This window comes from Malaclemys terrapin, chromosome 6, assembly GCF_027887155.1.
Source record: "Malaclemys terrapin pileata isolate rMalTer1 chromosome 6, rMalTer1.hap1, whole genome shotgun sequence".
Lineage (NCBI taxonomy): Eukaryota > Metazoa > Chordata > Testudines > Emydidae > Malaclemys > Malaclemys terrapin.
Genome location: NC_071510.1, coordinates 86,320,014 through 86,332,405, shown reverse-complemented (window position 1 = coordinate 86,332,405; position 12,392 = coordinate 86,320,014). Strand labels below are relative to the sequence as shown.

The window sequence follows — 12,392 nt, the reverse complement described above, 5'->3', positions numbered from 1 at the left end:
GAGAAAATAATCATAAAACCTTAGAACGCTTTTTTATACAAAAGAATCACAAAGAATGTTACCAGCTGTATGTATAGGGATCATTTCACCCATCACAGTAGCCAATCTGTGCCAGCATACTACACAAACATCAGCTTTAGAAAGAAAGTAAAGAATATTTTATCCAACTGATAAAACTGGGGAAACACAGGTAGATACCACACGTAATGTAAACACCGGAGCTGGAACTTAGCCAGGATAGTGAAGTTAAAACAAATTACAGTAAGTAGCTAAAGCTTCAGATTGAGCTCTCACTGGAGAAACAGAAATTCTGTAACAAACCACACCTTAGGACAGTGCTCCCCATACTTTTGAAAGCTGTATCCCCTTCAGGAAAAAACAAACCAATTGTATCTGCCCCCCACAACACTGCCACATGCTGTTAAAAGCCTACACATTTTCATTTATACATCTTCTGCCACCTCAACTAACCCTTTGCACTCCGTGATGGGCACAATGCTAGCGTCGATGATCATAGTAAATCTCTCTCTCCTTTTCTACATATGTTAATGTACAGCTAAATCGTTAACAATGCAGTCATTTAAAGTATCAGAGGGGTAGCCGTGTTAGTCTGAATCTGCAAAAAAGCAACAGAGGGTCCTGTGGCACCTTTAAGACTAACAGAAGTATTGGGAGCATAAGCTTTCGTGGGCAAAAACCTCACTTCTTCTTCTTGCATCTGAAGAAGTGAGGTTCTTACCCACGAAAGCTTATGCTCCCAATACTTCTGTTAGTCTTAAAGGTGTCACAGGACCCTCTGTTGTCATTTAAAGTATGATCATTGACATCTGAATTAGCACCTGTTGAAATGAAAAGGTCAATTCATCCCTCAAAACTATCGTTTCAGGGTCTCTGCAAACTCAGGCAGACATCACTGCATTGGTTAAACTGATATTTTGTAGGCTTTTCTGCACTCATAAAAGACAGACACTTATTTAAAAAATGAAAGCTGAGGTCCTGGAGAACTATAGCCACTGTCCCCACCTCTCAGGTCATCCTTCAACATGCCCCTCAAGGGGCCATGCCCCATTCTTTGACTAATACTGCCATAATATAATACTAGGTCACAGATTCATTACCCATACAGAAGGAAGAGTGCCTTCTACAGAGGTACTATGCACACTTTTTACTTGGTGATTTCCTAAGCACTGACCAAGTTCAACTTTCTAGCTTATAAAAGCTGACAAGACCAAAACCCAAGGTGAAGTGAGTACAAAAGGCCTGAAAACAATGTGAAGAGCCATTTCAGTAGCTAAAATAATGCCAAGTGCTTGTTTTAAATTCATTATATGCTTATCTTACCCTTTAATGGAAGAAGCTGCTGATTACTGTAGGAAAACCATGGGCATCACTAAAAGTGGAAGCATGTGATCAAAGCCTCTTATCTGATGGTCATAGTGAAAAAATGTTCATGCTCCACTGATATCAAAAAACAAGGAAATGTTCCCTTTTTCTGGTCTGTGAGGGATCTCCTGACAGTCATCTTCATGTGGCCATTGCTGACTTTGCTTTGTCTTCTAATCAGCACTGGCAGGAAGCATGCTGTGATGATTTCACCTCCTGTGGTCATTTACAAAAAATACTGCAAAAACTAAACCTTGGCATGTAACTTGTGTTACCTGCATCTCAGACACAGGAAGTTTAGGGGTGTGCTTAAATACATTGAAATGGGCTCTTTTTAGATTGTTTGATAAACACACTGTTGAAACAGTTTGCGTAAAACCAAAGGGAATATTTTACATCAAGGCTGGCAAAAACACTTGCCAAATAAACTTGTGGCTTTCTCTCAACTCCTTTCAGTGAAGTGCTTCTCTTAAGCAAAAGGGACAACCTCAGACATTACTCTTCCTCCCTCCTTGACCTTCATTTTCCCCACTTGTCTCTTTTATCCATAACCCTGGCCTTACCCTCGAGTCTGACTTCATCAGCACTTCCTTCATCTCCCTTTACTAAAAATCTATCACCACATCCTGCAGCAGTGCCCATGTAGGATGCTGCTCTGATTTCACTTCTGCTGTAATCCGCAATTGTAATGTCATGTTCCCTTGCTTTAACTACTGCTAGTCCCTTCTTTATGACCTTCCCAAATGCTAGCTCTCCAGACCCCATTAGGTGACACTACAGGCCATCTCCTCCCAGAATGTAAAAAGTGGTGCCATATCAGTCACCTTCTCAAACTACTGCAAAGTCTCTCCAGTCATTTCTGGAGGCAGTCCAAAATTGCTCTCCATATTTTTATGCTTTTATGGAAATGCTGCAGCATATATTAAGACCAATTTCTTGCCTCGTCTGCTATGTATTATTGAATTCTGGAAATATATTCTTTACAGATACTCTTTGAAGTGGGGTTGGTTTTTTTTTGGAAGAAAGACTCTAAGCAAAATAAAATTGCATTATAGAGTAGAACTTCACTTATTCTCATTAGCATTCACATTTGGAGGATCTGGCTGTGGAACAAACTTCCAGAGGAGATTAGATTAATCGAGTCTGGCCAACCTTTAGGGTATGTCTACACTGGAGTTGGGAGGTGTAATTTCCACTCAAACAAACATATCTGTGCTAGCTCTGATCCCGCTAGCACACTAAAAATAGCAGTCTAGCCCCAGTGATATGAGTATTTGGCTAGCCACCTGAGTACTCACTTGGATGGAATTGTACTCAGGCGGCTAGTAAGGGTATGTTTACTTGAACTGGAAATTACACCTTCTAGCTCGAATATAGACATACCTTTAGAAAATTCTACAAAACCTTCCAATTTGCTAAAGTTTTTCTACCATAAACAGAACACTGACATCATCAACATCCTCCTCACTACCACACCAAAACACCCTACCCAAAGAAGAGCTTTCTATAACCAGATAAGGAAGGCAAGCCAGAGATTCCATAAAGTTTACTAGGAATTTCACTATGGCCAATATATTTTATGTGGAAGGCACTCGGATACTATGGTGATAGGTGGCAGTACAAGACACAGACAGACAGACAATCTGCCCCAAAAATTTCTTAGCAAATATTAAGCAGATACTGTTGTGAGGTCTCATGTTACTAACACTCCATTATTTTTCTATAATTTGCTACAGGGTATTTCCTGGAATATTATAAAGTACTGTCATAAATAATTAAAGCTAGATTGCATTTTTCACAATAAGCAAGCCAGGTACATTTTGTGATTCAGTAGCCATGACTTTTATTGGGGGTACTTGCATCCTATTTTGCAAAATTTGATTATCTTCAAAGGGTTTCTCTGGGCCATTAGAGCAATTATTTATTTATATTGGTGCATTGCATCTATTCCAGGCTCTAAGTGCATTACAGAATTTATATGAAACAGTTTTAATAATGTATTAAAACAAGGCACCCTACCAAGCCTACACCCATAGATCATACTGAATAAGAGAAACACAGCCTCCCCAACAGCTCTTCTTAACCTCAAACAGCAATTAGTAAAGTTCTATTGTATTGTGGCGCCCTTTCCTGAGAGACCACCTCTCTCTCCAGGACACAGCGTCACATGTGAGATCAGCAGACCCTCTCAAGTTTGAGCTCTTTCAACATAAAAAAGAGGAAGCTGAGGACTGAGTGGGTGGGGATCCTCCGTGTTGGAACTTGCTCCCCTGTCCCACTCCACTTCTCCAAATCCCAGCTAACCTTCTGGGCATGCTACAAAGCCTGTCCTTCTGGTCTCTTCTACAAGGATGCTGCGTCCTTCATTTACTTTGTGGTTTCTAATTTATGGGTTGGACACCTACAACTATATTTCAGAAATCTGAATGAATAAACGTAAATAAGTATCAAGTATCAGGGGGTAGCCGTGTTAGTCTGTATCTACAAAAACAACAAGGAGTCTGGTGGCACCTTAAAGACTAACAGATTTATTTGGGCATAAGCTTTCATGGGCATCCGAAGAAGTGAGGTTTTTACCCACGAAAGCTTATGCCCAAATAAATCTGTAAATAAGTATGTAGCCATTGTTACAGTTAACAGACTCCGGGGAACAAGTCACTTTAATGGATTGAAAACTTGCATGTTGTCTCCATTCGATTTATGCTGTTGGAACGACCACATACCTTATCTACCCCCACCCCCAAAACCCAAGTCTATATGTAAAGGTTGATGATGGCCTTTATTTTTTATACCTACATAGCCAAATCCTCTACTTCTCCTTATTCTAGCAGTCCCATTGACATCAAAGCCCACTCCACCAAAATCAATGGGACTACACGTGTGAGTAAAATGAGAAAGGTTTGGACATTATTCTGTTTTTGTGTGAGAAATTGGCATGTAAGACACCACTGAGTAAGAGGTGCCCACATATGTAAAATATATAAAATGCCAGTGGTATGTCCGAAGGAAGGGGATGACTAATCTGAATACTGCACTTCCACAGAAGTATAATGCTATTTTAGACTTATCTCCTAATTAACAAAACCCTCAAACAGGGACATTGGAAATTGGAAAGAGTAAAATTATACAAGAAATCCTCTATTTAAATTAGCCGACATTATAAAAATGACACTTAGTTAACTGTCTTAATTATAAGGCTATGTAATACCACTTCATCCACTGTGGTTCAAAGACTAGATAAGATATTTTCACTGACAGAATTAGTAACAGAAGTATAAGACCCTACAACTACGGAGGCCAAAAGCAAGTGTTGGTTGAAATATGCTAATTGCAGATGACATATAATGACATATTTTTCACTTTGGTATCACACTGCCGTGTGATTTAATCCCTTTTGCCATCTGCTTTAAACAAATGGTGATGTTATTCCCGAGAGGAAAACATACTTCCCTTATGATTCACTTCCACCAAGCATCCCACAAACATTGCTTTATTAAAGTTGAACACAAAACTTTGTGTTGTGTGGCATGAGACAAGACTAAAATTTGTTGCCAATTACAAAATTAAAGACGATTTTATTCTGCCCGTGAGGTTATCTGCCAGCATTAATGCATCTGTGCAATATTAGTGTTAGAACTGATGGAATTATCTTGCCTTACAAATATCTATATTTGTTCAATTAGTTGAATTACAACTATGCTTTGATCAATGGGTACCTTAGATGCAGTCACCCATACTAAGGGTACTGGGAATGTGTCTAGAACAAAAGACACAAACTACTCATCTTAGAATTAATGGAATGCTGTCAACTTGGCATCTAGTCAATTTCAAAAACCGTGTTAAAAGTAGTTTCAGATACCACACCTGCCCATGAGTCTCCCTGTCAATTTTGTGGCTTTGCAATCACGTTTCTCTATTTGAAAAAGGTTTTCTCCCCCTTATTTCTGGGTGAAAGACCTATAAAAGCAATGGAGGAATAGAGGGCAAACAGTAAAAAGTAACCATATACAATATGTTGTCAAATGCACAGAGTAAGCAAACTGGAAAAAAAAAAGTATTCTTTCATGCTAATCTGCATTTTTTTTCCCCTGCCAAAATAATGCAGATGGCCGTTTTGCTGTTTGCCATACAGGATTTCCCTAAATGAAATCAGAAATCCTGTTAAGTGTGTACTATAACTTGGGTGCAATTTTTTTAAAAAATGCAGATGTTGATTGCTACACCAGATGGCTTCCTTATCTGATAATTTCAAATGAACTGGCTCATTGCTGATGGGTTATGTAAGAGACAGTATGATATATACAAAAGAAGTTTATGTTTCAATACAAAATTTGGTATTAATATTTAAAAATAAACAGTTAAAAGACAAATAAAGGAACTGTGATGACATTTTTGTAACAGTTACTCAACATCTTGAAAGTCCCAACTGATGAATGAAATCCCTATTCAATAAAGCACTTAAACATGAGCTCAAAGTTAAATATGTACCTGAGTGCTGTTCTGAATAGTGATGGTTTTCAGAATCAGGGCTTTGCTAACTTGGAACCCTAGCGAGAGAATATGAACACACTTTTAGAATGTGTTTAACACTATGTAACAAAGTGAATTTCACCTGATCATCATACTTATGTTATTTTATATGGTGTAGCTCCTGTGACTTCAACAGAATTACTTCTGATTTATACTAGTGTAAATCCCTAATCATGCCCATTCAGTACATTTTTAATTTCCTGGATGGAAAGCACACTGCAGCAAATTATGTGTAAATACATCTCACTATGTCATATCTAATGTTAAGGTTATTAAAATCAACATATTACTAAATACTGCATCTTAAATATTAGATTAAAGCAAGTGAAACTGGTTTGCGCTCGTTAAGAGTAGGTTCAACAAAACAATCATCAGTCTCTTTGCCTGACAGAGCAACTTTTTAAATGGATTTAAGAGTATCTAAAAGTATAAGACACTAAATAAAGACAAATATACTGGAAAAATAACTAAAGGAAAACCTCCTCCTTGGATGGGGATAGAAAGTCTAATAATAGAGTTTGCAGTGGTGTAGGCATGTTGGTCCCAGCATGAGAGATACCAGGTAAGTAAGGTAATATATTTTACTGGCTCAACATCTGTTGGTGAAAGAGAGACAAGCTTTGGAGCTACATGGAGCTCTTCTTCACGTCTGGGAAAGGTACTCAGAGTGTGTCAGCTAAATACAAGCTAGAACAGATTGTTAAGCATAAGGAGTTAATACATGTTGCAAGAGACCATTCAAGATGAAGTGGGCAATTAACACCTCTGCAGTCTTAGGACAAAGTAGGGTTAGTGGGTTACAGACTGGTGTAATAATTCATAAAACTGATGTCTCTAGTGAGTCCATGCTTTTTAATGTCTAGCAAAGTTACGAATGTAAGCTCCCTGGCCTGTTACATACTCACCAGCTAGACTTCTAATGGTTCACCTGAGTCTCCCTCCAACATACTTTGCTCTTCTGATCTAGAACACCTGAGTATTTATGAGGCTATCTGGGTTAACTCACTAAAGCGATAATGCTGGAAGGGGCTGAATGCCCTTAGCTTGACTACAAGAGGAGTTAAGGGCACTCAGCACATCATAGGGGTAAAGTGTACCCCTATTCAGAGGGATAGCACAAAGCCTTACATTGACTTAAACCCCACTTTAGCACTACTAGGGGGAGTACAAGTGGGATTTAAGTGGTGCACAGGTCTTAAGCTGGCCCTCTGCACAGGAATGAATTTTACCTAGGAGGCACTCAGCTCATGGCACACTACCCAATCTCTGAAAACATGTTTGTTGCAATAAAGACAAGGGTTCCCACCACCATGGCAAGGCTTCTGTACTTTGAAATGATGCCTAAATTGGGCAATAATTTGAAAATGATCGAGATGCCACTGAGAGGGGAGCATTGTGAATATATAAGCATGGGTGGAGCCCACCTTCGAGGAGGCTAGCTCCCAGCTCCACCCCTTCCGCCTGCACCGACTCCCCCACACCTGGAGCCCTGAAACCCCCTGCCCCTCCATGGCCGGAGTCACAAGCCTCCCCCCCCACCCAGAGTCCCACCCTCGGCTGGAGGAGCCCTGGGCCAACTGGAGCTCTGAGCACCTCCCCCCCCAATGGCCAAAGGAGCCCTGGGCCAGACAGAGCCTCCCCAGCGGTGCCACACCTTTCCAGACCCCAAGCCACCCCGCGGGAAAAGCTCTCGTCTCTTCTATTCTGGAAGAAGAACCTGAGCTTTTGATATGCACCATGCAGGCTCCAGGGTGGCTGGGGAGGCAGTATGTGTTATTCAGCTTCCCAGGGTTCACCAATAATCTCCCTGGAGTCCAGAGAGGTTACTGATGAACCCAGGAAGCTGAATAGCAGATACTGCCTCCTTGGCCACCCCAGAACCTGCATGGGGCATAATAATAAGCAAAAATTTCCACCAAACTTACAACCAGCGTCCAGCGGCAGCGGCTGCGCCAGGGGAGGCTGAACCTCCCGTAGCCTATTATACCTGCCACCCATGTATAATCTAAGCTAGATGAGATGAGATGAGATGAATAATTGGTGCATCCATTCAAAATTGTCTCTGGTCACTAAAGAAAACAACTGAAGACTTGAAGTTTTTATCCTTCCCAAAAATGTGTTTTATGCTTTCAAAATGTGTCAGAATGAATAATAGCGAAAAACATATATAAGTAAAATGGTGTTATGAATTTTTTAATCCTTTGCTTGTTTGGAATGATATCAATAATTTTGGGTACATTCCCAAGAAATATTTATGTTATACTTTTCAGTACACTATACATGGACATATCTTGTGATGAGATTGCAAAAAATAAAAATAAAAAAATCAAACTTCAATTTCCCCCCAGATCTATCTGTTGTTCAGACTTCAATACAATTACTGGTACAGATAACATCTGAATAGAAAATGCACTACAGCACCTTATATTGAAGCATTCATATAAGACTTTAAAAGCGTACACATTATAAGAGATAAAGATTCAGTACAGTGCATGGCTAAATCCTTAGGCACCATTGTGGATATGTACCCAGACATGTCAATTGAATGCCGGGACATAATTTATTCAATTCTTAAGCTATCCTGACACAGAACAATATTTCATTCCTCCTTCCAATTAGCTGAAGTTGTTAAATTATCTGCATGAAAGAAGACAACAACTATTACCCTATGGTATTAAGACATTTTTCTTTCAATCATTTTCTTCCTTCTACTAAATGACTGTATGGGAGATAATGCCAGTTACAGCTTAAGGGAACTTGCCCTAGGTCTTTGGTAAGCACGCGTGCGCGCACACACACACACACACACACACACTTTGTAATCATGTTAGCTATGTGAAGAAACCTTACGTCTTACCTTTTAAAATATTAATTCAGTATTATTAAGTAAAGGAATGTAGCTATTTTCATGTGGGTATATTTATAAAGTTAAATTGTGTTGCAGGTAATACACCATAGAAGATAGCATCATTAACTTTTTGGGTAATATTTATAGGCATTAAATATCTTGTTTCTGAAAATTATTTCAGAACTTATTTTTCAAGTATTCTTACATACTTATTACAAAACACCTAATAATGCAGTAAAATCAATTGCCTAAATGCAGTCAATTGTTAAAATCGGAACTGTAACTGCAATACAATTATTTATGCATTGCCATTTCCAGTAAACTAGAAGCAAAATATATTCAACAGTTGTTTTTTAATTCTATTTCCACTTATAATTATAACTCTTGTGTATTTTTTCCTCAGAGAATTATAAGAATTCACAATAGCTTTCAATAGAAATGGTTGAAAAATTCAAAACACTTTTCACAATTTTGTCAAAACTTTGAAAATTCAAAAAGTTTCGACTAGCTCTTGTTTTCAACACTCTTATGGTCCTTCCTACATTTCTGATTGGGTGATATCATAGTTAAGAGCAATGGTACTTGTATTCCTCCTCCAAGGTTAAGCAAGGGCACCCACTCTCAGGCTTCTGGCTCCCCAGCCATCACCTCTTTTGGGCAGAGGCCTGTCTCTCTCTCTATCCTGACCAGGTTTTTCCCAGGCTGCACAGTTTCCTACCTACACTATGAGTTCCCTAGCAAGCCAGACTGTTTAAGGAGGCCTACTTTGCCCCCTTCTCAGAGGTATAAACAGAGTAGTTACCCACAGGTGTTATGACCTGGCTCTTTCTAAGCAAGCACATTTATTCTTAAGGTAAAAGCATTATAGGAAAAGCATATTGAAAACCATTAAAAAAACCTACGTGCATGCTAATACGCTTACCAGAGATCACACCCTCTCCCCAAACTCCACAAAGACTCTGGCTGGTGTCAGTCCTTCCAACTCTTCCCTAGAGGATTGGGGCCCTCCCTTTGGACCGTACATCCTGCCCATTTGCTGGATCAGAACCAAGGCCTCAAGTCAGTTTAAACTCAGTTTATTTATCCAAAAGTCCATTCTTTGTCTGCTGTTCTTCAGAGAATCCAGTTTGAACCAGTATATGCAAGTCTCTCCAGGTGGTGGTGCCTCTCAGGAGGTTTTTACAATCTGATCGAATTTATCTAATCATACCCCATTGTTCTTAGTTCTTGGAGAGCTGGGGTCCCACACCCCATGGAATGAAATAGAATACCTGGCTCACGGTGATACATAAATTTAACACCGTAAGATCTAACTGAATTCAATGAGGTCTGTCCAAGATATTGCAGGATATTGCCATACCTGTCACAGTCAGAATTTTAGAACACTATGGAGCAGAACTGACTTTATCCTGAAGAAGTATCAGGAAATGTGTGCGTATGATTAGAAATCTCCCTGAACTCTGAAAGTTGAGCAAAATGCATGGGGAAAAAAATCAGTTTCCGGATATGAAATATCCACACAACTCAGCTTATTTTATATTGGGAGATTTACTTCATTTCCATGTGCTGAGCCATTTGATTTTGCTTTAGAATGCCATCTGTCTTTCAGCAGAGAAGTTTAAAGTTCTTCTCATTCCGTACTCTGTGTACAGCAGCACATGATGGATGACAGAGCGAGGCCTGAATCATTCAGACTCACACAGTGTATGACTGTAATACAAAATACCTTTCATCTCTCTTTTACAAACATTATAATGGAATATCATACCATATCTATTTGGGGGTTTCAACACACCACCTGCTCTAGCTGTACACTATGGGTAACATTTTAAAAAGTGCCTATGTGTCTTAGGAGCTCCAGGGCTTGTCTACACACAGATGTTGCACCAGATTAATGTAGAATCAATTTAATTAAACCAGTGCAACTTTTGGCATGTAACCCCTTCTGTAGGTTTAATACTGGTTACATTGGTTCAGCTTGCACCTACACATTTATCAATGCAAGCTAAACCAATTTCCATACATTTAATCCTGCATAAGTGTTGACACATTGAGTTGCATTAGTTTAATTACATCAGAATAAAAATCACAGATTTAGTTAAACTGGAACAACCTTGACCAGGCCTAAGTCATTTAGGCATTTTTGAAAATGTTACCCTATATTAAATAGGGCCCTACCAAATTCACGGTCCATTTTGGTCATAGGATTTTAAAAATCATAAATTTCATGATTTCAGCTATTTAAACCTGAAATATCACAGTATTGTAATTGTAGGGGTCCTGACCCAAAAGGGAGTGTGTGTGTGTGTGGTGGTGGGGGGGGGGTTTGCAAGGTTATTGTAGAGGGCGTTGCGATACTGCTACCCTTACTCCTGTGCTGCTGCTGGCAGTGGCACTGCCTTTGGAGCTGGGCAGCTGGAGAGTGGCGGCTGCTGGCCGGGAGCCCAGCTCTGAAGGCAGAGCCGCTGCCAGCAGCAGCTCAAAAGTAAAGATGGTGTGGTATGGTATTGCCACCTTTATTCCTGCGCTGCTGCCTGCAGAGCTGGGCCCTCAGTCAGCAGCCGCCACTCTCTGGCCACCCAGCTCTAAAGGCAGCAGGACAGGAATAAGGGCGGCATGGCACAGTATTGCCACCCTTACTTCTGCACTGCTGCTGGTAGGGCACTGCGTTCAGAGCTGGGCGCCTGTCTAACAGCCGCCGCTCTCTGGCTGCCCAGCTCTGAAGGCAGCACAGAAGTAAAAGTGGCAATACTGTGATCCCCCCTAAAATAACCTTGCAATCCCACTGCAACCCCCAATTTGAGAGAAACTAGTCTCCCCTGTGAGATCTGTATAGTATAGGGTAAAAGCACACAAAAGACCAGATTTCTCGGGGGGACACCAGATTTCACGATCCATGACATGTTTTTCATGGCCGTGAATTTGGTAGGGCGCTATGTATTAATAATTAGGCTGATTTGCTTTGTTACACAGTGTAAAACAGTTATAATGATCAGACTGGCCCATTTTTTATCATTATAGGGTGACTGATCGTTATTGCTATATGGGAAGTAAGTGTGTTAAAGATAATGTTTGCTCAAGAAAGACTTGAGATGATTCTCTTTTCATGCATGAAAAAGGGAATTAAGGAGCCAACTCCTTAGTCAATTAAGTTCTTGTTTGAGTAACAACTTTAAGATCTGGCCCAAGATTACTGAAAATAACCCTGTGCGTATGCATGTTTTCAATTTTTGATCAACCCAGCTCCGCTCACTGTTTTTTTGCCCTGTTTTGAACATAACACCTACACAGTTGGTTGTAGGAAGAGTGATCTTTCTGCACTGCCATGAAGCAGGCTCAGATCTAATTCTCAGGACATTTTTATTCTTTGAGCTGGCAGGAGGTAATGTGTTCAGACCTCACCCAGTAATGCTAAATTGCCATGTGTCACTTGGAATCACAGAAGTTAGTGATGGGGGAAAAAACCCTACTTGGTCATTTAATCTATTTCCCTGCCAGTGCCGGCTTGTCCCCTACGTCTACTAGATTTTATTTATTTATTGGCTTTTCTACCAGGTTCAGAGTGCCTTACAAACTGTAATGAATCAATGAAGATACTAAATAAGACCAAAACTGACCCAGAACCTGAAGG

At 40.0% G+C, this 12,392-nt stretch overlaps 1 protein-coding gene across 7 annotated transcripts in view; it reads right to left on the bottom strand.

Moving 5' to 3' along the window:
- Positions 1-12,392, bottom strand: part of ARHGEF28 (Rho guanine nucleotide exchange factor 28) — a 190,044-nt gene that overhangs the window by 9,281 nt on the left and 168,371 nt on the right. The window contains exon 37 of one of the 7 annotated variants that reach the window (XM_054031956.1): positions 5,872-5,930. The exons of the other annotated variants lie outside the window; for them this stretch is intronic. Within the exon in view, the coding sequence (XP_053887931.1) occupies positions 5,872-5,930 (59 nt within the window). The remainder of the gene's footprint in view (positions 1-5,871; positions 5,931-12,392) is intronic. 7 annotated transcript variants of the gene reach the window in all.